Raw genomic sequence first — 27305 nt, 5'->3', positions numbered from 1 at the left:
ATCTGTGTGATTGAGCGCTAGTTCTTCTAGAGCTATTGTGTGGTTCAATTACAAATATGCAGGATTTATGCATCTTTAAAGCTTAATCTGAAGATTTCTTCAGGAAGTAAATATCTATTATCATCTTTTCCCAAGCTCCATAAAGTTTTTTAGTTTATCCCAGTCGCTAGGAAACAGAAGCCGGAAGCGGAAATGCCTTTTACGACAACTTCCGGAAGAGGTCGCCATGGCTTCCCGGGAGGAGGTACTCGCGTTACAGGCTGAAGTTTCGCAACGTGAGGAGGAATTGAATTCCCTGAAGCAGAAACTGGCGTCGGCCCTTTTGGCGGAGCAGGAACCGCGGCCAGAACGGCTGGTTCCTGTGTCGCCGCTGCCGCCGAAGGCCACTCTTTCCCCAGATGAGATTCTGCGCTATAGCCGGCAGCTAGTGCTGCCGGAGCTGGGCGTGCACGGACAGCTGCGCCTGGCGACCGCGTCCGTGCTAGTCGTGGGCTGCGGTGGGCTTGGCTGTCCACTGGCGCAGTACTTGGCAGCGGCCGGCGTGGGTCGCCTTGGCCTTGTGGACTATGACGTGGTAGAGATGAGCAACCTCGCCCGCCAAGTGCTGCATGGAGAGGCACTGGCTGGCCAGGCCAAGGCCTTGTCGGCCGCCGCCTCGCTGCGCCGCCTCAATTCGGCAGTGGAATGCGTGCCGTACACTCAGGCCCTTACGCCAGCCACTGCCCTAGACCTGGTCCGCCGATATGATGTGGTGGCCGACTGTTCGGACAACGTGCCCACTCGCTACCTGATTAATGACGCATGTGTGCTGGCGGGTCGGCCCCTCGTGTCTGCCAGTGCCTTGCGCTTCGAGGGCCAAATCACAGTCTACCATTATGACGGTGGGCCTTGCTATCGCTGCATATTCCCCCAACCACCCCCAGCGGAGACAGTGACCAACTGCGCGGACGGCGGGGTGTTTGGTGTCGTAACTGGGATCCTGGGCTGCCTGCAGGCCTTGGAAGTGCTGAAAATCGCTGCGGGTCTGGGCCCCTCTTACAGTGGCAGTCTGTTGCTCTTTGATGCCCTGCGAGGGCATTTCCGCTGTATTCGGCTGCGGAGCCGCAGGCTCGACTGTGCAGTTTGCGGGGAACGGCCCACTGTGACTGATCTGCTGGACTATGAAGCCTTCTGTGGCTCCTCAGCCACTGATAAATGCCGCTCCCTGCAGTTACTGAGCCCAGAGGAGCGTATTTCTGTCACCGACTATAAGCGAGTTCTGGATTCTGGGGCATCCCACCTGTTGCTGGACGTCAGGCCTCAGGTGGAGGTGGACATTTGTCGTTTGCCTCATGCCCTACACATCCCTCTGAAACATTTGGAACGCAGGGATGGGGAGAGCCTGAAACTCTTAAAAGAAGCAATCTGGGAAGGGAAGCAGGGCACACAAGAAGAGGCTGCTGTCCCCATTTATGTGATTTGCAAACTGGGAAATGACTCACAGAAAGCCGTGAAGGTCCTCCAGTCCTTAGCAGCAGCTCAAGAGTTAGACTCTTTAACAGTTCGGGATGTGGTGGGGGGCCTCATGGCCTGGGCTGCCAAAATCGATGGAACATTTCCGCAGTACTAAGGTGACCGGTATAGTCTGATGGGAAAGATGTGGATTGCTGTAATGCCTCAAAGATACATTTATTTGAATTTTTCAGTAATATGCATAGGAGCTGGGGATTCTACAGTATCTGTGAATACATGGACTCCTTTTTTATAAGGAGTTTTAAAAATTGTTTTGTATTGTATGACTTATTAATGGTTTATACTGTTTCTGAGAACCATCATTTTTTTTTCCAGCACACGGAGGGTGTCTTGGACATGTGAGATGTGACGTGACAGGAATTTGTATTTTAAACTGCAGATCATTTACCTGTCCTTATTTTCCACCTCCCCCATCAAAGTGCTTTCTAAATCATTTTCACAGATTATATACTTAGGATCTGCTTACTGTTAAGAAATTCTTAGATCTTATTAATATTTCAGATGATAGAATACATCCTACAGAAATACATGTTTAAAATGTAAATTGTTTTAATTATTCAGAAAGGGGGTCCTTTTATTTGACATTTTGAATTAGTATCAAAATGAGATTTTTTTTTTTTTTTTTTTTTTTTGAGACAGAGTCTTGCTCTATTGCCCAGGCTGGAGTGCAGTGGTGCGATCTCGGCTCACTGCAACCTCTGCCTCCCAGGTTCAAGCGATTCTCCTGCCTCAGCCTCCTGAGTAGCTGTGATTACAGGCGCACGCCACCACGCCTGGCTAATTTTTGTATTTTTAGTACAGAGGGGTTTCACCAAGTTTGTCAGGCTGGTCTCGAACCCCTGATCTTGTGATCCGCCTGCCTTGGCCTCCCAAAGTGCTGGGATTACAGGCGTGAAGCACCACGCCCACCATAGATCTTTAAAGTTTACCAAAATAAAGGAAACCACCTTTGTAGTCTGTCAGTGCCTCTTATAAATTGCTACTGTTTTCTTAAAGTTGGTTTCACGGTCCACCTTATGTTGCACACATATAACATTGTGTAAATTGCATACTATGGTTTGACTTGCTTTGGAATCTTCAAGTCGAAGTCCCAACCCTTTGCCTCTCCCCCTTTAATTTGCCTTTTCTCTTTTGATTTAATCTTTTTTTATCCACCATTTTATACTAATGTAAAATGTGTTTTTGTGTTTGTTTACTTAACATTTTCATAAAATAGTAGGTAGTCTCCCCAACTTCCAATATAGACAACAACATTATAAGTAAAAATTTGATTTGTGAGTGCCTATCAGTGGCCGGTTGAACTGATGGCCTGTCAAAAGGGGGCCTGTTCCTTCACTGCTTGCTGCGTGCAGGCTCATAATCAGTTGCTGCTGTTGTTGTTTTTAAAGAATGGCAGAAATCACAGATATAACTACAAAATCTTTGTATCTCTGTTAACCTTTTTTTTTTTTTTTTTAAAGCTTAAATGCATCATAGGCCAGAAAAACCCTCTGCGGACCAGATTTACTTACCAGTTTGCAATTTGTGATATAGAATCTTGTTTTAAGAGGGTGGTATTTAACAAATTCAAAATTAGTGATCACTTTTTAACTGTGAAACATTGTAACTAATTCTTTGAACAGGTATACCTAAAGTATGGTATGCCCTTCTTTTATAAAGATGAAGCAGGTCTCTTATGACTGTTCCTCCCAACAACTTATGGAAGTAAATGACTGAGACCTGGAGTGGAGAACGAAGATGGCTGGCCTGTGTTTTTCATTTCCTTCCAGGGACAACTGATTCTGATACATATCAGGAAACAAATAGCGAGACACAGAAATGATTTCATATTCTAAAGACTGATGTCCTAAAGTTATAGACAGTTGTAGTTCCTATAAACCTGGTTGTTACTGGGGACAGGCAAGAGCTGATTGACTAAGTGGGAAAAGGATTTACTAAAGTGATAGGAGGTGCTTTGAGAATTTTGGGGATAGATTCAAGCCTATACTTCTAGGAATGATGCCCGAAATCATGCACAAAACTGGCCTTAGGAGAATAGTGTCTATGTTGTACTACTCTATCAAGTACCAGAGGAAACTGCCACTACAGTCTCACCAGTTTCACTTGACGTGGCCCCCCTGCTGTCCCAGAAAGCCCAACACTTCAGCCACAGTCCATGTGTCAAGAAGCAGAGTCACTATATTATTTTCTGAGTGAAACCTTATGACGGTGTCTGGTAGGCAGAATCTAATTACATGCCTACATCTTAGCTGCAAGAGAGGCTGGGAATTTGTGTTTTGATATCTACAATAGGAAGATAGAACTCCTGATGTGGGATTTTCCCAAATAGTGAAATATTTTTCAAAAGATGGGCTGTTAAGAATATAACAACTACCCAGTACACAACCCAGACATATTTCAGGGTTTTTTTTTTTTTTTTTTTTTTTTTTTTGAGACAGAGTCTTGCTCTATCCCCCAGGCCGGAGTGCAGTGTCACAATCTCGGCTTGCTGAAGCCTCCACCTCCCGTGTTCAAGCGATTCTCATGCCTCAGCCTCCTGAGTAGCTGGGATTACAGGCACCTGCCACCACACCCAGCTAATTTTTCTATTTTTAGTAGAGATGGGGTTTCGCCATGTTGGCCTGGCTGGTCTTGAACTCCTGACCTCAGGTGATCTGTGCACCTTAGCCTCCCAAAGTGCTAGGATTACAGTCGTGAGTCACTGCGCCTGGCATATGTTAGTATTTGAAATTTGGTTTTCTCTGGGGATTGTAGCTAGGTTTTTATGGTGAGATAGGATTTGAACGCAATTTTTTTTGAGACAAAGTCTTGCTTCGTCGCCCAAGCTGGAGTGTAGTGTCGTGATCACGGCTCACTGCAGCCTCAACCTCCTGGGTTCAAGTGATCCTCCCACCTCTGCCTCTCAAGTAGCTTGGATTACAGGTGTGTGCCACCATGCCTAGCCATTTCTTAATTTAAAATTTTTTGTAGCTGCGGGGCACGGTGGCTCAAGCCTGTAATCCCAGCACTTTGGGAGGCCGAGACGGGCGGATCACGAGGTCAGGAGATCGAGACTATCCTGGCTAATACGGTGAAACCCCGTCTCTACTAAAAAATACAAAAAAACTAGCCGGGCGAGGTGGCGGGCGCCTGTAGTCCCAGCTACTCCGGAGGCTGAGGAAGGAGAATGGCATAAACCCGGGAGGCGGAGCTTGCAGTGAGCTGAGATCCGGCCACTGCACTCCAGCCTGGGTGACAGAGCGAGACTCCGTCTCAAAAAAAAAAAAAAAAATTTTGTAGCAATGGGGGTCTCAGTATGTTGCCGAGGCAGATCTCAAACTCCTGGGCTCGAGCAGCCCTCCTGCCTCAGCCTCCCAAAGTGTTTGGGATTACGGGTGTGAGGCACTATGCCCAGCCTGAACTTGATTTTTTTTTTCTTTTTCATAACAAACATCAGATGCCTTCAGTGTACTTGTTATTCTAGGTTCTGGAATAAAAATGAGCAAAAGGTTTCCTGTTGTAGAGGAGTTTATATTTAAATAGAGATAAATCAAGTAAATTACTGATAAGTGCCATAAAAGAAATGAAACAGTGACACGTTAGGGTGGGGGAGGGGATCTGTTTTGAATAGCTTAATTATGGAAGGCCTCAGAGATGACATTAAACCCAAAACCTGAAAGGTGAGAGAGAGCCAGTTACAAAAGATCTGAAGAAACGATTCTATACTGGGAGAAAAATAACTGTAAAGACCCCAAGGCAAATAAACTTGGAGTGTTCCATTCAAGAAACTGCAGAGGCAAGTTGGGTTGCGAACAATTAGGGAGAGTGGGACAGGGTGAGGTTTGAGAAGCAGGGAACATCATAAACATTGTAGACCATAATAGTTTGGTTTTTATTCTAAATACAATAATAGCTAATATTTTGAGCATGTACTGTGTTATTTGGGATTCGAATCCAGATGCTCTGGTTGAAGAGCCCATTCCCTAAGTGTCATCCTTTACTGACTCTAAGCAAAACTTTGTAATTGCTTCATATGTGTTCATGCCCTGTCAGGGCATAGAAAGCAATCTATGTTCTGACAATCGCAGAAGTGTATTCCAGATACAATAGAAATGTACTCTGAGACATTTGGTATTCCTCCTTCTTTCTAGGTGTGGAACTCCAGAGTGAAATCTTGGGGAATCCTCTGTGTGACACTGGTGTATTACACAGGCAGTGTTCCGAGGTGGGTGGATCACCTGAGGTCAGGAGTTCGAGACCAGCCTGGCCAACATGGAGAAACCACATTTCTACTAAAAATAGAAAATTAGCCGAGTGTGGTGGTGCACGCCTGTAATCCCAGCTACCCAGGAAGCTGACACAGGAGAATCATTTGAACCTAGGAGGCGGAGGTTGCAGTGAGCTGAGATTGTGCCATTGCCCTCCAGCCTGGGCAACAAGAGTGAAATTCCGTCTCAAACAAGCAAACAAAAAGCAAGCCCAGAATTTGGGTGAAAAATAGGATAGTTTATTATGAAGTACTGTAGATTGACACTGACTCTGGTTTCCAATCTTTAGTTCAATTATTCACAATTTAAAAAACAGCAAGTTGTGAGTTATCTAGGTGTTGTGTTTCTGCTGCTTTTTTTTTTGGTGACAGAGTCTCTCTCTCTCTCTCTCTCCCAGGCTGGAGTGCATTGGTGTGATCTTGGCTCACTGCAGCCTCAGCTTAGGACTATTTAATTAATCAACAGCTGCTATTTATTTTATCCTCATGCCCGTTGCTCTTTAGAGAAATGTCTGCCCATGTCTGTCGGCTTGACAACCCTGACCTTGCACAGAGGCCCAAGTTTCCCATTTATTTGCTTCTGTTCTATCAGAACTAGAACCTGAGTGCTTATTATAAGTAGAGGACATGCAATGGGGAAGTCATTTCGGTCATGCCAAGGAAACACAACGGGTTCATTTAAGAAATATTTAGTGCTTATTACAAATGGTCAGGTACCGATGCCTGCCACAGAGGGACACAACCATGAACAAGACAGACTGGGAATCTGTCCACACAACCTTACATCCTAGTAGAAGAGAAAGAGGACAGATAACCAGTTATACAATCACACATTGTGATTTGCAAGAAGGAATAATGGCTGGGGGCTGGGATGGTAGCCAGAGAAGACCGCTGGCAAGGGGCCATTTCAGCCAAGAAGCTTGAAGGAGATGGCAGGAGCCACGAGATGAGCTGGGAAGAGCATTCAGGCAAGGGGAACAGCAAGTGCAAGGTTCTGAGGCTGGAAAGAGCATCTCGAGTTGGAAGACACATAGAAGCCAGCTAAGGCCAGAGCACAATGAATGGGAAGAGGGAGGCCGGGGCCAGATGGTGCAAAGCATCGTGGGCTATGTTGAGGAGTCTGGATCTTATTCTAAGGATCATGGAAACCCATGGGAGGTTTTAAGAAGAAGGATGTGGCTAGGCACGATGGCTCACACCTGTAATCCTAGTACTTTGGGAGGCCGAGGTGGGTGGATCACCTGCGGTCAAGAGTTTGGGACCAGCCTGGCCAACATGGTGAAACTCCATCTCTACTAAAAGTACAAAAATTAGCCGGGCAGTAGTGGTGCACGCCTGTAATCCCAGCTACTCAAGAGGCTGAGGCAGGAGAATTGCTTGAACCCGGGGAGCAGGGGTTGCAGTGAGCCAAGATTGCACCACTTCACTCCAGCCTGGTCAAAAGATCGAAACTCCATCTCAAAAAAAATAAAAATAACAAAAAAAGAGGAGAATGTGCTGGGACCCTGTTTCTATATTACCAAGATTCTTACAGCCCCTCTGTGAAAAAGGGAGATTATGGGGCAAGGACAAAGGCAGGGGATCAGTTAGGCACAGATGAAAAGTGATGGCACCTAAGTATGTCAGTTTCGTATTGCTGCCGTAACAAGTTACCACAAACGAAGTGGCTTGACCCAGGTTTATCCTGTTACCGTCCTGGAAGTCAGAAGTCCCAAAATCAAGGTGTGATCAGGGCTGCTTTTTTTCTGGAGGCTCTGGGAGAGGATTCGTTCCTGGCCTTTTCCAGCTTCTAGAGGCTGCCTGCCTTCATCGGCTCTCGACCCTTCCTCCATTATCGAAGCCAATGGTATGTCAATTTCAACCCCTAACTCCCTCGTGATGCCGTCAGTCCAACTCTCCGTCACAAACTCTGTCATTCTCCTGTCTCCCTCTTCTTCTTCTTCTTTTTCTTTCTTCTTGAATTAAGCGAGTAATTCAAGGTTCCTGAAATTTGGAACCATTATAAAAAATCTTTAATTGAAGAAATTATATATAGAAAAATGCACAAATCCTGGCTGGCTGTGGTGACTCACACCTGTAATCCCAGCACTTTGGGAGGCCAAGATGAGGGGATCACTTGAGCCCAGGAGTTGGAGACTAGCCTGAGCAACATACTGAGACCCTGCCTCTATTTTTAAAAAAGAAAAATGCACAAATTCTAAATGTACTGCTTGATAAATTTTCATAACTTGAACACACTTTTGTCACCATCGCCCTCCCAGACCAAGAAACATAATGATAGGGGAACTCAGAGCCTTCCTCATGCTCTTTCCCATCCCCCACCCCTTCCCCCGGGAAGCCCTACAAACTGTGAACCTACAGAAGAAAGCCGTGAAAGGAAATAAGCTTGTTCTTAGAAATTTTAGTGTCAGTTTTCAAGATGCAGCCCCAATCAAACATTTTTTTCCCCTTCATTATTTAGTTTGAAATTTGGGTCCCCACTGTAAATGGCTTTACTATAAATGGCATTTTCCTGCTGTTAGAGATACTTGCCTAGCTGACCTTAGCTCCCCTGGCTATGAGAATTGCATCTTGGTAGACTGATTTTCAGATGAGAGGACAAGCTAAATTGGCCAGAATTAATGCAAAGTGAAAGGCTGCCTTGAATGAGCCAAGCTCAGAAATTCAGTGTTAAGGCTCTCACCCGGTCTTATCTTATTACATCTGGGGATTTCTGCTCGGCCCAGCTGACATGGCATATGGAGAGCTGAAGGAGAGACCCACAGACCACACAGGGGACACTTACCATTTGACACGCTTGAGGAGTTTGGAAGAATGTTCCTGCAGCCTTAGCTGATGAATAGAGCAGCTTACGCCAGTGGACCGAGGTGATTCTTTCCTTCTGTTTCTCAGCCAGGGGTAGCTGCAGGGCCTAAATTGAATTTCTCCATCACTCCCTGCCTTCCTCAAATATTTTTGAGCACCCTCCCTTCGCCAGCACCTGGAAGACAGCACTGTGAATAAGGTAGACACATTCTTTGCTCTTCCAAAGCCGCCATCGTTGCTTTGAAATGAGGAGAGTAGCGTTAAAAAAATGAGGTATACAGTGAGAACTAGCAAGATAATTTGTAGGTTCCCTGTTCAAAAACTATTAATAATTTCATTGCCAGCTAATAAAGTGTCACGCAATTGAAAATGATATGCCACAACACTCATTTATTGTCTCACGGTTCTGGAAGTCGGAAGTCCTAAAATCAAGGTGTCATCGAGGCTGCTTTACTAAAATTAGATTTGCACCAAAAACAACCAAACAAAAAGAATATCACAACAACAGCAGAGCATTCAACCAAGCACAAGGCCCTCTGAGCACGGGGCCCTGTGACTGCACACGCCATGCACTCATGCAGCTGACCTTGAACACAATAATATAGTGTGGGGCACTCCGCCATGTCTGGAGACATTTTGATTGTCACAACTGGGGTGGGGGAGGGGAGGTGCTACTGGCATCCAGCAGGGAGAGGCCAGGGATGCTGCTAAACATCCTACAATGTCCAGGACAGCCCCCACCACAAGGAATTATCTGGACCCCCAACGTCAATTGTGTTGAGGTTGAGATATTCTTCTTTTGTCAATGACAGTTTCAATGTAGGCCAGAAAGAAAAAAAAAATTCTGAGGGTTTTATGAAAGCGTACGTACTGCCAGGGGACTTTCTTTGTCTGGGGAAGGCCTCTTGGAGAAAGGGACCTTTGAGCTGAGACGTGAAGAATGTGAGCGAATTAGCCAAGCCACAAAAAGGGAAAGGAGGTAGCAGAAGTTGGGGTTTTCGAGGGCCACTGCTTCGCATCCGTTTCTTTCATACTGAGGGTTCAGAACCAAGTGAGAAAGATGCTTGAGTTAGGAAGACAATGATGAAAATTCTACCTTTATGAGTAAGAAAGCTATTAGGTTGGTGCAAAAGTAATTGTGGTTTTGTCATTAAAAGTAATGGCAAAAACATGGGCCAGGTGTGGTAGCACATGCCTGTAATCCCAGCACTTTGGGAGGCCAAGGCGGGTGGATCACTTGAGGCCAGGAGTTCAAGACCTGCCTAGCCAACATGGTGAAACCCTGTCTCTACTAAAAATACAAAAATTAGCTGGGGCGTAGTGGTAGGCGCCTATAATCTCAGATACTCAGGAGGCTGAAGCACGAGAATCTCTTCAACCCAGGAGGCGGAGGTTGCAGTGAGCTGAGATGGCACCACTGCATTCTGGCCTAGGTGACAGAATGAGACTCTGTCAAAAACAAAACAAAACAAAACAAAAAAACAAGTAATGGAAAGAACCACGATTACTTTGGCACCAACCTAATATTTGGGGACTATGCTTAGGTATGGCCAGTCTTGCTAACATGCTGTCCCACCCTTTCCCACACACATACTGTCCCAGCCTGCAGGACCACCAGAGGGACAGAGCTGCCCGGCTGCTCAGCAGACAACCCCCCACCCCCAGGCCAATCTTAAAAAGAGGAAAGAGGCAAGGCAGAGCACACATGCCCAGTTCCTTCAAACTCACCAGCTGGCCACATAGTCGTTCTTCCTGGATGGGCGTGGGAAGGTGGAGCAAAGCAGAGAGACGCCAGGACTTACTCTGGGGCAGCGCTCTCCACTCCACCTCAGCTGCAGAGCAAAATGGCTTGGGGCGCTTTTTTTTTTGTTTGTTTGTTTTGTTTTGAGATAGAGTTTCACTTTTGTCGCCCAGGCTGGAGTGCAGTAATGCTATCTGGGCTGACTGTAACCTCCACCTCCCGGGTTCAAGCAATTCTCCTGCCTCAGCCCCCCAAGTAGCTGGGATTACAGGCCTGTGCCACCATCCTCGGCTAATTTTTGTCTTTTTAGTAGAGACGGGGCTTCACCATGTTGGCCAGGCTGGTCTCAAACTCCTGACCTCTGGTGATCCACCCACCTCAGCCTGCTGGGATTACAGGCATGAGCCACCGCGCCCCGCCACTTGGGGGCGCTTTGAATAGTCCTGTTGCTCAGGCAGCATTCCAGCCCAATGAAGCCAGAATCTCAGGGGTCAAACATTGGTATTTAAAAATTTATTTATTTATTTTTTATTCTTTGAGACACTGTCTCCCTTGGTTGCCCATGCTAGAGTGCAGTGGCACAATCATAGCTCATTGCAGCCTCGACCTCCTGGGTTCAAGCAGTTCTCCCACAGCAGCCTCCTGAGTACCTGAGACTACAGGCACCTCCTACCATGCTCAGCTAATTTAAAAAAATTGTTTTTTGTAGAGATGAGGTCTCACTATACTGCCCAAGCTGGTCTCGAACTCCTAGGCTCAAGCCACCCTCCTGCCTTGGCCTCCCAAAGTAGTGGGATAACAGGTATGAGCCACTGTACCTGGCCACATTGGTATTTTTTTTTCTAAAGAGTCCCCCCTCCCAAGGTTGTGAGATAAACTGTAGAATGCCCAGTTAAATGTGCATTTCAGATAAACAACACCTTTTTTTTTCCCTCGATGCAAGTATGTCCCAAAACTTGCATGGGAGATACTTATATTAAAAATTTATTTGCTGTTTACCTGAAATGCACATTTTACTGGGTGTCTTATATTTATTGCTGCTAAATCAGGTGGCCCCATGATTCCAGATGAGCCCAGCGTGCAGCCATATTGGAGTTGAGTGCTGCTGTTTTAATGGAAGTGCCTCTCCAAGGAAACAGGAAGAATGGGAAATAGGTGTCCTCCTTCCACACTCTCCCTTCCAGCTTTGGTTCTCTTGACCCATTAGGTATAGCTATTAGGCCTATGGACACCCAAGGGTGGGTTGCCTCCATGGGGTAATAGTGGTCTCTGAAGCCATTCCTGGCCTTGCCTTCTTGAACTCCAATACCAGTCAGTGCTCCTTGCAGAAGCTCCTAGATGGAGTGGCCCAGCCGTGGGCTTGGAAAGGCATGCTTATTCATTCAACCCGAAGGCTGCTCTTCACTGACAATTAATTCCCTATTTCTTTCTCATCTCAAATTATGTGCAGCTTTGTTTTCCAGTGTGACTCATCAGAGGTTTAGTAATGAGATTAAATATACTCTCATAATAAAAACCAACAGTATATTTCATATTTGAATATAAAGTCTTCATTATATTCCCTGGGACAAATTAATATCCAGATTCCTTGTAACTGAAGGTACTCCAAAGGAGTTAAAGGCTGAACTAAAATCCCCTTGCCCCCCTCTCTTTTTTTTGAGACAGAGTTCTGCTCTTCTTGCCCAGGCTGGAGTGCAATGGCGTGATTTCAGCTCACTGCAACCTCTGCCCCCTGGGTTCAAGCGATTCTCCTACCTCAGCCTCCCAAGTGTTGGGATTACAGGCATGTGCCACCACGACTGGCTTATTTTTTTTTTGTATTTTTGGTAGACACGGGGTTTCACCATGGTGGGAGGCTGGTCTCGAACTCCTGACCTCACGTGATCTGCACGCCTTGGCCTCCCGAAGTGCTGGGATTACAGGCGTGAGCCACCATACCCGGCCCCCCTTACCCTTATGAGCTGTAAGACCAATACAATTAGAGTCCAAATTCATCTTCCCTAATTTCTTGTCTGTTCAGTCTTAGCCATGTGGAGTCTCATTATGATGCCAGGTAGAGGATCCATCAGTAGCAGCAACCTGATCTGTTTACCCTAAACAGGTGTGATTCCTTTAGGATCTCAAAGGCCGAATGAGTTTCCAGGAGCCTTCTTAAAGGTTGAAAGAGAGATCATGCAAGGAGGAAATAGCAGCCCCAGCCCAGTACCCACGGCTTTTTCTAAATAAGCCAGTTTCAGCCCTAAGCAGACCCTGTTCCCCAAACACAGGCAAAATGATACACCCACAACCCACCTCCTGGTATAATCCAGGCCCATGTTATGATTGCTAAAGATAAAAGCAGAAAATAATACTGGTTCCAGCTTCATCAGGATGCAAGGCAGCCTGTGTTGCGTGTCCACACATCCACAATCCATGAATGTAAATCCAGTTGGAACAGGGGTCAGGGTGCTTGTTCTGTAAAGGGCCAGAAAAAAAATATTTTCAACTTTGTGAGCCATATGATCTCTGCTGCAACGACACAACTCAACGGCTACACTGTGAAAATGGCCATAGACAATACTTAGACAAATGGGCATGGCTGTGTTCCAATAAAACTTTATTTTAAAAAATGGGTGGGGGCCTGTAATTGCCTGACCCCTGAATTGGGAGAAATCTCCCACGAACAGGTTACTTTTTAAATTTTTGTAATTTCTTGGCTGGGCACAGTGGCTCACGCCTGTAATCCCAGCACTTTGGGAGGCTGAGGTGGGCGGATCACGAGGTCAGGAGATCAAGACCATCCTGGCTAACATGGTGAAACCCTGTCTCTACTAAAAATGCAAAAAATTAGCCGGGTGTGGTGGCGGGTGCCTGTAGTCTCAGCTGCTCTGGAGGCTGAGGCAGGAGAATGGTGTGAACCCAGAAGGCAGAGCTTGCAGTGAGCCGAGATCATGCCACTGCACTGCAGTCTGGGCAACAGAGTGAGACTCCGTCTGAAAAATAAATAAATAAATAAATAAATGTCTTTAGAGACAAGGTCTCATTCTGTCTTGCAGGTTGCAGTGCAATGGCATAATCACAGCTCGCTGCAGCCTCAACCTCCCAGGCTCAATCTCCTGCCTTAACCTCCTGCCTCAGTCTCCTGAGTAGCTGGGACCACAGGCTTGTGTCAACACACTCGACTAATTTTTGTAGTTTTTGTAGAGATGGGCTTTTGCCATGTTGCTCAGACTTGTCTTGAACTCTTGAGCTCAAGTGGTCTGTTCGCCTTGACCTCCTAAAGTGCTGGGATTACAGACACGAGCCACTGTGCCTGGCCCATCAGACCCGCTTCTGAACTACGCTTCGACTCAGTCTGTGGTTCCTCTTTGATTTGTCTTATCTTTACCGAACCTATTATTAGAGCTGGGATTGCATAAGGTTTTCAAGCCTGTTCTCTTTGGACACAGGCAAGTCCTGTGTCCTCATCTGAAAAATCGTCACTTGGAAATCATCCAATAATAATTTTGATATTTTACTGTGATATTCTCCTCCCCAATCAGAACCGAGCTAGCTCCAGGGTACAGCTCTCTTCTGGCTCTTTATCTGAGCTCTCTCTGCAGCTTTTAGAGTTTTCCATATCTCGCCTCCATCTTCAGAGGCTGCTCCAGTCTGTCAAGATCTGACCTTTTCTCCTCTGGTAGATTTCCCTGGGTCCCAGTAGCAGTCAGGTGTTCTCCATTTTTCAGATAACTCTGTAGGAGCCAAGAGACCTGGGTGTAGTCTGTTGTCCTTTAAGATTTTGGTCTTTTGGCTTATTTGCCTCTTCATATTGGTCCAGCTATCTTCTAAGATGCTGATATTTTTCCTAGGGAAAGATCTTAATTCATCTTTGGCTTAATGAGCCTTTCTACTGCCCTGCTTTTATTTATTTATTTATTTATTTATTTATTCTCACCCACACAAGGGCACGGGCAATTGTAAATCATCTTAAAATTCTGACTGCCACATAATTTTACCCATAAATATTTCTAAAACATAAGGATTTTTTGTTCTTTTGAGATGCAGTTTCGCTCTTTTTGCCCAGGTTGGAGTGCAGTGGCGCAGTCTCAACTCACTGCAACCTCCGCCTCCCAGGTTCAGGTGATTCTCCTGCTTCAGCCTCCCGAGTAACTGGGATTACAGGCGTCTGGCACCACGCCAGGCTAATTTTTTGTATTTTTAGTAGAGACGAAGTTTCACCATGTTGGCCAGGCTGGTCTTGAACTCCTGAACTGAGGTGATTTGCTCACCTTGGCCTCCCAAAGTGCTGGGATTACAGGGATGAGCCACTGCACCTGGCCAGGATTTTTTTTTTTTTTTAAAAGCAACTATCTATGGGTGCCATGGCTTACATCTATAATCCCAGCACATTAGGAAGCTGAGGTGGGAGGACTGCTTGAGCCCAGGAGTTGGAGACCAGCGTGGGCAACACAGCAAGATCCTCCCCCTACAAAAAATTTTAAAAATTAACTGAGCATGGTGGTGCACACCTGTGGTCCCAGTTACTTTGGAGGCTGAGGCAGGAGAATTGCTTGAGTCCAGGATGCCAAGGCTGCAGTGAGCCATGATCACACCACTGCATTCCACACTGGGCTACAGAGCAAGACTCTGTTAAAAAAAAAAAAAAAAAAAAAAAAGCAACTATCACAATACAATTCCTGCACCTACCTTAAAAATGAAGAATAATACTTATTATTTTTTGAGACAGCTTCTCCTTCTGTTTCTCACTCTGGAGTGCAGTGGTGTGAACACGGCTCACTGCAACCTCAACCTCTCCAGCCAACCTCTCCAGCTCAAGAGATCCTCCTGCCTCAGCCTGCTAAGTAGCTGGTAAATGCCATCATGCCTGGCTAATTTTTGTATTTCTCATAGAGAAGGGGTCTTGCCATGTTCCCCAGGCTGGTCTCAGACTCCTGGGCTAAAGTAGTCCTCCCATTTTGGCCTCCCAAAGTGCTGGAATTACAGGTGTGAGCCACTGAGCCTGGCCTACAATAATTTTTTAATGACATTAAATATCCTGTCAGTGCTCAAATTTCCAATTGACTCCATATTAAGATTAAAAAAACCCAAAAAACCCTTGTTTGTTTGAATGAGTATTTAAAGTCCACACATTCCAATTGATTGATACATCTTCTGTATATCTTTATTTTTTAAACTTTTTTTGTCTTTTATGTATCTTTTAATCTCTAGACTTTCCCTTCTATTTTTTCTTTTCCCTTGACAGTATGTTTATTGAAGAAATGTGGCTGTTTGTCCTGTAGCGTTTCCCATAGTCTGGATTTTGCAGCTCCATTGTGTAGCTTAACATGTTCTTCTGTCCTCTGTATTTCCTATAAACTGGTAATTAGATCTAGCAGCAGGATCACATTCAGAACTGAGTTTTTTTTTCTTAAGACAGGATCTTGCTCTGTCATCCAGGCTGGAGCCTCTAACTCCTGGCTCAAATGATCTTCCTGCCTTAGCCTCCCTCAATCTTATATTCATAATTTTGTAATCTTTTTCCCAGAGGGGGTCTTTGCAGTATTAAGCTTCAGGGTCCTCAAGCCTGGATCTACCCGTCTCTAGCCTTTTTTTTTTTTCTTTTTATTTGAACTAGAGTTTTGCTCTTGTCTCCCAGGCTGGAGTGCAATAGCCCAATCTCTCCTCACTGCAACCCCCGCCTCCTGGGTTCAAGTGATTCTTCTGCCTCAGCCTCCCGAGTAGCTGGGATTACAAGTGCCCGCCACCGTGTCTGGCTAATTTGTGTATTTTTAGTAGAGACAGGGTTTCACCGTGGTGGTCAGGCTGGTCTTGAATGTCTGGCTTCAGGTGGTCCACCCACCTTGGTTTCCCAAAGTGCTGGGATTACAGGTGTGAGCCACTGTGCCCACCCCGTAGCCTTTCAATGAATTCCCTCCATAGCGTTCATTCCAGCAACGTCTTGACCTAAGACGTTGCTGCCCCAATCCCACTGCCTGCACACTGCACCCTGCCCATTACAATCCCTGATCCCACCGCCTGCACACTGCACCCTGCCCATTCCCATTACAATCCCCGATCCCACCACCTGCACACTAGACTTTCCCTTCCCATTGTAATTCCCTGCCCATTACAATCCCTGATCCCACCACCTGCCCATTACAATCCCCCACCCTACTGCCTGCACACTGCACCCTGCCCATTACAATCCCCGATCCCACCTCCTGCACACTGCACCCTGCCCATTACAATCCCCGATCCCACCTCCTGCACACTGCACCCTGCCCAATACAATCCCCGATCCCACCTCCTGCACACTGCACCCTGCCCATTCCCATTACAATCCCCCATCCCACCTCCTGCACACTGCACCCTGCCCATTCCCATTACAATCCCCCATCCCACCTCCTGCACACTGCACCCTGCCCATTCCCATTACAATCCCCCATCCCACCTCCTGCACACTGCACCCTGCCCATTCCCATTACAATCCCCCATCCCACCTCCTGCACACTGCACCCTGCCCATTCCCATTACAATCCCCCATCCCACCTCCTGCACACTGCACCCTGCCCATTCCCATTACAATCCCCCATCCCACCTCCTGCACACTGCACCCTGCCCATTCCCATTACAATCCCCCATCCCACCTCCTGCACACTGCACCCTGCCCATTCCCATTACAATCTCCAATCCCACCTCCTGCACACTGCACCCTGCCCATTACAATCCCCCATCCCACCTCCTGCACACTGCACCCTGCCCATTCCCATTACAATCCCCGATCCCACCTCCCGCACACTGCACCCTGCCCATTCCCATTACAGTCCCCAATCCCACCACCTGCACACTGCACCCTGCCCATTACAATCCCCAATCCCACCTCCCGCACACTGCACCCTGCCCATTACAATCCCCCATCCCACCTCCCGCACACTGCACCCTGCCCATTCCCATTACAATCCCCAATCCCACCTCCTGCACACTGCACCCTGTCCATTACAATCCCCCATTGCACCACCTGCACCCTGCCCATTCCCATTCCCATTACAATCCCCAATCCCACCTCCCGCACACTGCACCCTGCCCATTACAATCCCCCATCCCACCTCCCGCACACTGCACCCTGCCCATTCCCATTACAATCCCCGATCCCACCTCCCGCACACTGCACCCTGCCCATTCCCATTACAGTCCCCAATCCCACCACCTGCACACTGCACCCTGCCCATTACAATCCCCAATCCCACCTCCCGCACACTGCACCCTGCCCATTACAATCCCCAATCCCACCTCCTGCACACTGCACCCTGCCCATTGCCATTACAATCCCCCATCCCACCTCCTGCACACTGCACCCTGCCCATTACAATCCCCCATCCCACCTCCTGCACACTGCGCCCTGCCCATTACAATCCTCCATCCCACCACCTGCACACTGCACCCTGCCCGTTCCCATTACAATCCCCAATCCCACCACCTGCACACTGCACCCTGCCCATTACAATCCCCAATCCCACCTCCCGCACACTGCACCCTGCCCATTCCAATTACAATCCCTGATCCCACTTCCTGCACACCGCACCCTGCTCATGCTTTCACTTTCCTCTATTCCAGCTGAGATTTCATCACCCACCGCTGGGATCCCTTCCTTGCTCACTCTGTGCCCTTGCTTCTTGGTAAAACCCCAGACTTGATGAAACCCAACTTCCCAGTCTATTCCTGCACCTGAGCAGCTCAGCACAGCAGGAGAAACAACAACAGTTGACTATGTTGCTGTTCAGTCAAGTGGGCCTGTGGGCTGCCCCCCCGGGAGCGCCTGCTTGAGAATGAAGCTGAGAGCGGGGCAGAGTGGAGCCCATCCTGGCAGCCACCCTTTCCCAGCTGGTCTAACTATGGGCCCAGGATGGGTTCTCACTGGGCAAACTAGCCAGCGGGGCTGGGGTATTCTGATTGGCCAGGCCTCAGCCACATGCCCACCCCTGGATCTGGACTGGGGGTTGGGTAAATGGGGTCAGCACGATCCAGTCCTATGGACTGCAAGTTGGGGAGAGGGGGTTCTTGTTTTAAAATGTAGGTTTTATTATTATTTAGAAATTAGGAGACCAACAGATCAGGAGATGCCTGTTACTGAAAATATTGTGGCCAAGGTGGGAAGATTGCTTGAAACCAGGAGTTTGAGAGCAGCCTGGACAATATAGCAAGACCCTGCCTCTTGAAAAAAAAAAAAATCAGCCAAGCGTGGTGGTGCACACCTGGAATCCGAGATACTCGGGAGGCCGAGGTAGGAGGATCACTTAAGCCTGGGAGGTTGAGGCTGCAGTGAGCTGTGATTGCACCACTGCACTGCACTCCAGCCTGGGCAACAAAGTGAGGCCCTGTCTTCAAAAAAAAAAGAAAGAAAGAAAGAAAGAAAAGAGTGTTGTATACACAGATCCCAAGGGGATGGGGCATGATACACCATGGAGAAGTCACACCTGGAAGTATCATGGTTGGTCAGGAGGCAGAGGTTTCCAGGGAAAAACAGGGGCAGAAAGCTTCCTGCTGTGGTTGTGGGAAGGAATAGATGACGCAGGGTAGGCAGGCTTAGGATCAGCTCATCTGAATAATTTCAGTGAGCTCTGGGGGTGTTGGGTTGGTCCCTTGTTGTCCAGTGGCTCAGGGTGTTAGTGACCTTAGGGCAGGCAGACAGTGCTAGGAGTGTGACAGCCCAGTAGAGGAGGTGCTTCAGGTGCGGACTCTGGATTGGTTGGTTTGTATTTGAAATACATGCTCACAGTCCAATTGTGTACTATCTCTAGGAACTGGCTAATCATGGGAGGAAATGTCCTTTCTGGGTCAACAAGGTCCTAAGATGTCAAAGCAGCAAAAATACATAATAAAAAGACATGATTAACATAGTTCTCCACACTAAAGTCCAGGTTGTATGTGCAGAAGAAGTCAAGGCAGACTGTGCGCAGCTGGAAACAAAAGATGTCCCCATACAGAAATGCAGTTCTAGAGGCTTCTGGCCCCAAGGGAGGACTCTGCTAACTTTGCCCATATTTATCCTCACACTCCCAGAAGGACCATCTTTCTTTGTCCCTGGGATTTGTGGCACCCACACACCTCCTGGTCAGTCCCATCTTGGAACCTCTGACGATATGTCCAGCTCCCCTCTGGGCTTCTCTGCCCCAGGTCAGTGGGTCTGAGGAGCCGCATCTGCTGCCACCCATTCATTCCACATCACTGTCGGGAAAAGTGACAGTTGACAGGGATTGCAGTTCTCACTTCCCCTGGCACCAGGCCCTCTTGTTTTTATTTAAAACTGTCCAGAAACTGTTCCTGCTGTCGCTAGGAGCGGGGGCTAATCTGAACAATGTAAGATGCTTGTCTTCAGGCTTTAAGGGGACCGTTAGTCACCTCTGAGGGCGGGCGCTGTGCGATGTGACAGACATCCGTTCAAGGCAGCTGCCATTGAGACTGTTTCTGCCGAGAGGAGACTGTCAGGCTTTGAGACACTCTGGGCTGTTTAAGGGACTTTGCCCTTTTTGTTCCCAACTCCTTATTGATTGGGATCCTTCCCAAGGGCATTCATTAGAAGCTGCGGAGTAGAAGACGCCTCCTTTCTGGTTTTGTGGTTTAATGGCACCAGAAGTGGGAGCTGATTAAGCAAGGAGGTTTTGTGCTCGTCCCGGACTCTGTGCGGGGAGGGCTCCCTGCGCTACCTTCCTCCAGCAATACTCTTGTCCTTGGGGCACATTCTTTTCTCTTCTCTAGCAGCTTTGCTTTTTATCTCTTCTTTCATTCCGGCATGAGTTTCTGCACACCCATTTAAAATTTTGCCCTTTCTGCTTGCAGACCACTTGAGCAGTTTCTTTCTTTCTTTCTTTCTTTCTTTCTTTTTTTTTTTTTTTTTTGAGACGGAGTCTCGCTCTGTCGCCCAGGCTGGAGTGCAGTGGCCGGATCTCAGCTCACTGCAAGCTCCGCCTTCCGGGTTCACGCCATTCTCCTGCCTCAGCCTCTGGAGTAGTTGGGACTACAGGCGCCCGCCACCTCGCCTGGCTAGTTTTTTGTATTTTTTTTTTTTTTTTTAGTAGAGACGGGGTTTCACCGTGTTAGCCAGGATGGTCTTGATCTCCTGACCTCGTGATCCGCCCGTCTCGGCCTCCCAAAGTGCTGGGATTACAGGCTTGAGCCACCGCGCCCGGCCCACTTGAGCAGTTTCCCCTGGTGCTGGGCTGATGTTTGGGTTTCTGTGAATAATCATTTTGGGATCATCTTGATCTTTAGGAGTCCAAAGAATTTTGGTTTGATACATTAAACTTCCCCTGAGCCCACCTTCCCAAACCCGCTCTTCCTACGGCCATCCCCTGCTCTGAAAGTGGCACCTCCATCCTCTCAGGTGCTGAGGCCACAAATCTTGGAATTGTTCTTGACCCCTCTTTTTCTTTCTTCTTTTCTTTTCTTTTTCCTCCTCCTTCTCCTCTTCCTCCTTCTCCTCTTTCTCCCCTCCTCTTCCTTTTCCTCCTCCTCCTCTTCCTCCTTCCCCTTTTCCTCTCCTCCTCCTCCTTCTTTTCCTCCTCCTCCTCCTCCTCCTCCCTCCTCCTCCTCCTCCTCCTCCTCCTCCTCCTCCTCCTCCCTCCTCCTCCTCCTCCTCCTCCTCTCCTCCTCCTCCTTCTTCTTCTTCTTCTTCTTCTTCTTCTTCTTCTTCTTCTTCTTCTTCTTCTTCTTCTTCTTCTTCTTCCTTCTTCTTCTTCTTCTTCTTCCTTCTTCCTTCTTCCTTCTTCCTTCTTCTAGACTCTTGGTCTGTTGCCCAGGCTGGTGTGCAGTAGTGTGATCTCGGCTCACTGCAACCTCTGTCTCACAGGTTCAAGCAATTCTCCTGTCTCAGCCTCCTGAGTAGCTGGGATTACAGGCACCCACCACCACAGCTGGCTAATTTTTTATATTTTTGGTAGAGACAGGGTTTCACCATGTTGGCCAGGCTGGTCTTGAACTTCTGACCTCAGGTGATCCGCCCACCTCAGCCTCCCAAAGTGCTGGGATTACAGGCACAAGACACTGCTCCTGGCCCCTCTCTTTTTCTTATTCCCACATTCCATTTGTCATCAACACCCTATGCGCTCTACCTTCAAAACATGCAGAATCTTCCCGCTTCTCATCACCCACCAGGTCCACATACCATCCCCTCTCAGCTGAACTGTTAAAGTCACCTCCTCTCTGGTCTCTCGTTCCCAGAAGGAATGTGTTAACACCTCAGGGGTGTCTTTTTACACCTGTGCTCAAAACACCCCCCTTCTGGCCTGCTGCAGTGGCGCATGCCTGTGACTCCCGCTTGAGGCCAGGAATTTGAGACCAGCCTGAGCAACATAGCAAGACCCCATCTCTACACACATACACATACACACACACACAGACACACACACACACACGATTACCTAGGCAAGGTGGTGCACGCCTGTGGCCTCAGTCACTCAGGAGGCTGACACCAGAGGATTGCTTGAGCCCGGGAGTTGGAGGCTGCCTTGATCTCTGAGCATGTCACTGTACTCTCCCTGAAAAACAGAGCAAGACCTTGTCTCTAGAAAAAAATCAAACAGGAAACCAGCCTACGCTGGCTGTCATCTCACTCAGGGTAAAAGTCACGTTGCCCAGAGGACTCCAATCTGCCTTCTTCCTCTCCAGCCTCACCACCCTGCTTGCCCTGCCCCCATCACGCTGCCTTATGTCTGTGCCTCCAACGCATCAGGCGTGGTCCTCAGGGCCTTTGCATGGGCTGTTCCTTCCACTTTGCCCAAATGTCGCTTTCTCAGGGAGACCTTCCTTCATTACTTAAATCACATATTTATTTATTTTATTTTTTATTATTATTAAATTTGAGACGGGGCTCACTGTGTGGGCCAAGTTGGTCTTGAACTGGCCTCAAGCAATTCTCTCGCCTTGGCCTCCCACAGTGCTAGGATTACAGGCGTGAGCCACTGTGCCAGGCCAACTTAAATAATTTAAAATCAAAACATGCCAATTACAATTGCATCTCCTCTCGGGCTTCCCCGCTTTGTTTCTCTCCATGGCTTCATCACCATCTGACTTACTATATGCTTTCCTTGTTTATTTGTGGAATGATTGATTGAATCACTCTGGCAACCATCTTATGGTCTGAATAGAGTTTGGAATATTCGATGACTCTTTTAAAAAAAACCCTGTGTGATGTGTCTGAGTCTTTGAGTATGCCTAGAAGCACATCTAGAATAGGCCCCTCCTTTGTCTCCAGCTCTCAGAGGCAGTAAAAATTCACTTGCCAATTTAGTGGCTAAAGGAATGAGTAACCCGTTCCTCTTCCCTGTGAGTGAAACGTTCCACTTATATTGTGTCTACACATTCTTTGCAAATGTCAGTCGGAATGAATGAATCACAGGCTCAGGGATTGCACCATATGCAGCTGACCCGATGACTAAATCTCGCCTGTGTGACGTCACCAGAGTCAGTGATGTGGGAGGGTTCATAGGCCAGCGACGACCCCCTCAAATAGGAAAATTTAATTCATTGGGGGATGACCTACCCTACTCAGAGGCCATGCTGAACTTGGGCTGTGTGGCACAGGTCAAGGGCGTGACCTTTGGAGACACTTCTGTCTGTCCTTAAGCAAGTCACTCCACTTTTCTGAGTTCCCTTGTGTGCAAAGTGAGGCTAGTGTTCATCTCTCCAACACACGTTTGCGGAACAATGTGGGCTGGCGATGTGGAGCGAGCCGGGCAGGAGTGGCACCTGTTTCCTGGGAGCTCACAGCTGGTGGGAGCAATAGACGAGACTTGGGGAAAGAGACAGCAACTGCACTGTTGGGACTGGCGTGAAGGAAATGAGACAGGACAGTGGCATGGGGAGGTGGGGGCTGACACCAGCAGGACCCTCGAGGGAGATGGGAGCAGGTGCAGACCTGCGGGTGGGAGCAAGTCCTGAGCGGTCTGGGTGGAGACAGCCCAGGTGGAGGCACCGGCGAAGGCAAAGGCTCTGAGGTGGGACAGAGCTCTGTGTGTTTGAGGAAGAGGCAAGGCGAGTGTGGCTGGAGTCAGGGAGGGAGAGAGAGGGGACAGGCTAAAGTCAGGGTTAGAGGACGCAGGGCCAGGCCACTGTGAGAAGTGTGGGCTGTGTTCTGCGGACTTCCCGAGGACTGGGTGGCGTGGTGTGTAAAGCCCAGGGGTCCAGTCAAGGAGACTCCTTCCTTCTGTTGCGACTGGGCCAGCAGGGCTCAGCAGGACACCCCTGCCGGAGCAGGAGGGCCTCCTTGGAGGGGTTTCCCCTGTGGCTTCCTGAAGCCTGCAGACGTTCCTAGGAGAAAACCAGCCTGTGGCAGGACTGTGCAGGGCTGGGAAATCGGAGAGGGATCACAGGGTGGGCACAGTGGGGGCCAACCAAGTTTGAGTCGCCTTCCAGCTTTGAGCACTTCCTTAACTATTGAACAGCAGCGGCGAGGTGGGTGGGCTCACCGGTGAGCTCCTTCAGCACTGCAGGGATGCGTTTCTCAGGTCTGGCCATGTGGAGCATCCTGTCTTCCCATGGGACCAACTCTTCTCCTAAGTCAGTCCCCAGAGGGAAGTGAGTGACAGTGCTGACCTCAGCAGCTTCAGAATGGGAGGATTGGCAGGACAGCTGCGTTCTGTTACCAGGAGGGGGCGCTAGATCACTTTAAAACATTTGTCATTCTGCACACACTTATGCTTTAAAAAGACACGTTCTTTAAATCCATTTTCTTGTTGTTGTTAAAAAACTTTAATCTCTTTTGTTTTATAGCAATACTGTCTATGAAATCTTAGATTTTCTGTGCTGGTTTAGTTTTTCCCTTAATGGACATTAAAATAAATACATCCCAACTACCACAACCGTAGCAATTGTTGTGAACTGTGAGCCAGTTCTAACAGCTGCATAAATATTAACTCATTTAACTCACAAGATCAGCTTATGAGGCGAGTACTATTATTATCCCTGCTTTACAGATGAAGAAACTAAGGCAGAGGTTACTGGGCTTGCCCTGGGTCCCTGCTGTGGCAGGTGTCAGAGGTGGGATTGGAACCCAGGCTCTGGAATCAGGGTTCGGCTCTGTTGCCTCTCTAGGGATTGAAGAGCAGAGGGGCTTGTGGTTCCCAGGTGTGTGCAGTCAGCCTTTTCTAAGCTCAGCTGTATGCTGAGGCTTATCAGGTGCCTGGCAGCTCTTAGGTGCTGTCATGTCTAGAGCCTGGAGCTGGGGCTGGGACTAGGGCAAGGGGCCGGGGATTCTTAGATAAGTAAGACCTGGTAGCCCTCTCTCTGCAGAGGGGCATCGGGTCTGGGGGAAGAAGGTGGATCTCTATACAGAGTGCACAGACACCAGGGAGGTGGGATCTGGAACCAGTCCTTGCTCAGGGCTCTGAATGTGCCAGCAACTTTCAGGCAGAGACCCCCACCCATCCCCACCCCAGTGTTGCCCCAGCCAGAGACCAGGGTGAGCAAGAGCCCCACCCTGACTGTAACCATGGAGCCCCACCCAGCCCTGGAGGCGTCAGCTGCATCTTTGCTGCTGCCCTGACAACTGTAAATACTGTCTCTAGTCGCATGGGCACTCTGCCTTCAGACAGAAAGAACAACCTTCTTGTCAAATACTGAGGCAAATTTATTTTGGACCGGCGCCACAGTGTGGTGAGGTGGAATGAAAGCTGTCACTTTGTTTCTAGCTCAAATTGTGCTCAGAGCTAAACACCCCTTCTCTCTGGCCTTAGTTTTCCCATCTGTAAAATGAAGGGCTTGAATTGGAAGACCTGCAAGTTCTCTCCCAGCTTTGATATTATTATTTTTTGAGTTATCCTCACAAGGGATTCACTTCTCTTTTTCTCATAGAGGAGCCTGAATTATTGATGCTTTCTCGAAATTTGGCTGCCACAGGCTTGGAGATTTCAGATGCCCCCATCTATCAAAAGTAGACAGGATTATACACTCATGAGGACAGATACTATCAAAGCAACAGAAAATAACAGGTGAGGATGTGGAGGAACTGGAACCCATGTACACTGCTGGTGGGAATGTAAAATGCGTGGCTGCAATTACTGATGGGAACGTAAAATGCGCGGCTGCATTGCTGGTGGGAACGTAAAATGCGCGGCTGCGTTGCTGGTGGGAACGTAAAATGCGCGGCTGCGTTGCTGGTGGGAACGTAAAATGCGTGGCTGCGTTGCTGGTGGGAATGTAAAATGCGTGGCTGCGTTGCTGGTGGGAATGTAAAATGTGTAGCTGCTATGGAAAACAGCATGGCGGTTCCCCAGCAAATTCAAAATAAAATTGCCATATGATCCAGCAAGTCCACTTCTGGGTATATATCAAAATCACTGAAAATAGGATTATGGAGAGATATTTGCACACTCATGTTTATAGAAGTATTACTTGCAATTTCCAAAAAGTGGAACAACCTGGGTATCCATTGACAGATGAATAGATAAACAAAATGTATAATATATGCATAATGGAATATTGTTCAGCCTTAAAGGAAATTCTGACACAGGCTACAACATGGATGAACCCCGAGGACATTATGCTAAGTGAAATAATCCAGTCACAGAAGGACAAACACTGAATGATTCCACTTACATAAGGCACCTAGAGCAGTCAAATTCACAGAGATAGAAAGTGCAATGGTGGTTGCAGGGATTAGGGGAAGAGGAGGGAGTTAGCGTTTAATGGATACGGAGTTTCAGTTACACAAGAAGAAGAGTCCTGGAGATGGATGGCAGAGCAGTGTGAGTATATGAACACTACTGAACTGAACACTTAAGAATGGTTAAGATGGTAAATTTTTTGGTCATTTTTTTAAACCATAGATAAAAACTTTTTTTTTTTTCAATGGAGTTTCACTCTTGTTGCCCAGGCTGGAGTGCAATGGTGCAATCTCGGCTCACTGCAACCTCTGCCTCCCGAGTTCAACTGATTCTCTTGCCTCAGCCTCCCAAGTAGCTGGGATTACAGGCGCTCACCACCACTCCCGGCTAACTTTTTTTAAAATTAAAAAGTAAACTTTAATGTAAAAAATGCAAACTTGAGGAGGGCACAAAGATCACACACAGTTCACACTTGGAGGGTTGCACAGCCGGGCAGAGGCACTCCTTACTTCCCAAATAGTTGGGTGGGAGGTGGGGGCAGGGCAGAGGCGCTCCTTATTTCCCAGACAGCGGGGCAGCCGGGCAGAAGCACTCCTCACTTCCCAGACAGTGTGGCGGCCGATGCCTGGCTAATTTTTGTATTTTTAGTAGAGATAGGTTTTCACCATGTTGGCCAGGCTGGTCTTGAACTCCTGACCTCAAGTGATCCGCCTGCCTTGGCCTCCCAAAGTGCTGGGATTACAGGTGTGAGCCATTGTGCCTGGCAAATACTCCCTGCCACGTTTTTTTTTTTTAGAGACAGCCTGTTGCCCAGGCTGGAGTGCAGTGACCTGATTATAGCTCACTGCAGCTTCAAACTCCTGGGCTTAAGTGATCTTCCCACGCCAGCCAGGCTCGAGTAGCTGGGATTATAGGTGTGCACCACATCAGGCTAACTTTTTTTAAAAAAAAGTAGACAGGGTTACATTTTTTCTTAGTAGAGGTCCAGCTATTTAGATAGTGCAACAGAAAGGTTCAAGGCTGACAGGAAGAAGGCGTGTGTCGTGGAATCCACAGTGGATGTCCACAGGACAGCGCAGAGACTGGCAGTGCTCTGTCTACCTTGGAGGGAATTCTGAGCAGGGGGGACTCTGAACTTGACCTAGTATAACTTTTTTTTAAAAAGCAATTATGTAGTCACTTTATTTGTCATGCATTTATTTTTTCTTTAACAAATGTAATGAGAGTCTACTAAATGTTGTGGCTTCAAGGATTACACTTCAGATTTATTTAAACTTTCCAAGTTGAACTTTATTCTTTCTATTTTTTGGTTTTTCGAGACATGCCAAGTTGAACTTTAAAGAAATGTTTGTACATGTTAAAAAAATCCAAACACAAGTAAAAAGTAAGTATCTCAGTACCATAAGGTAAGGTGAGAAACAAACAAATAAAAAGTAAGTAT

The 27305-nt window shown here is 47.7% G+C and overlaps 1 protein-coding gene across 1 annotated transcript; it reads left to right on the top strand.

Annotated features, from left to right (window-relative positions):
• The first annotated feature begins 45 nt into the window (after positions 1-45).
• MOCS3 (molybdenum cofactor synthesis 3) lies at positions 46-5616 on the top strand. The gene has a single exon (XM_050807473.1). The coding sequence runs from the start codon at positions 227-229 to the stop codon at positions 1607-1609; it is 1383 nt and encodes a 460-aa protein (XP_050663430.1). The 5' UTR covers positions 46-226; the 3' UTR covers positions 1610-5616.
• Positions 5617-27305: the final 21689 nt, after the last annotated feature.

The sequence above is a fragment of the Macaca thibetana genome, chromosome 10, assembly GCF_024542745.1.
Source record: "Macaca thibetana thibetana isolate TM-01 chromosome 10, ASM2454274v1, whole genome shotgun sequence".
NCBI lineage: Eukaryota > Metazoa > Chordata > Mammalia > Primates > Cercopithecidae > Macaca > Macaca thibetana.
This window is presented reverse-complemented; position numbering and strand designations above follow the sequence as displayed.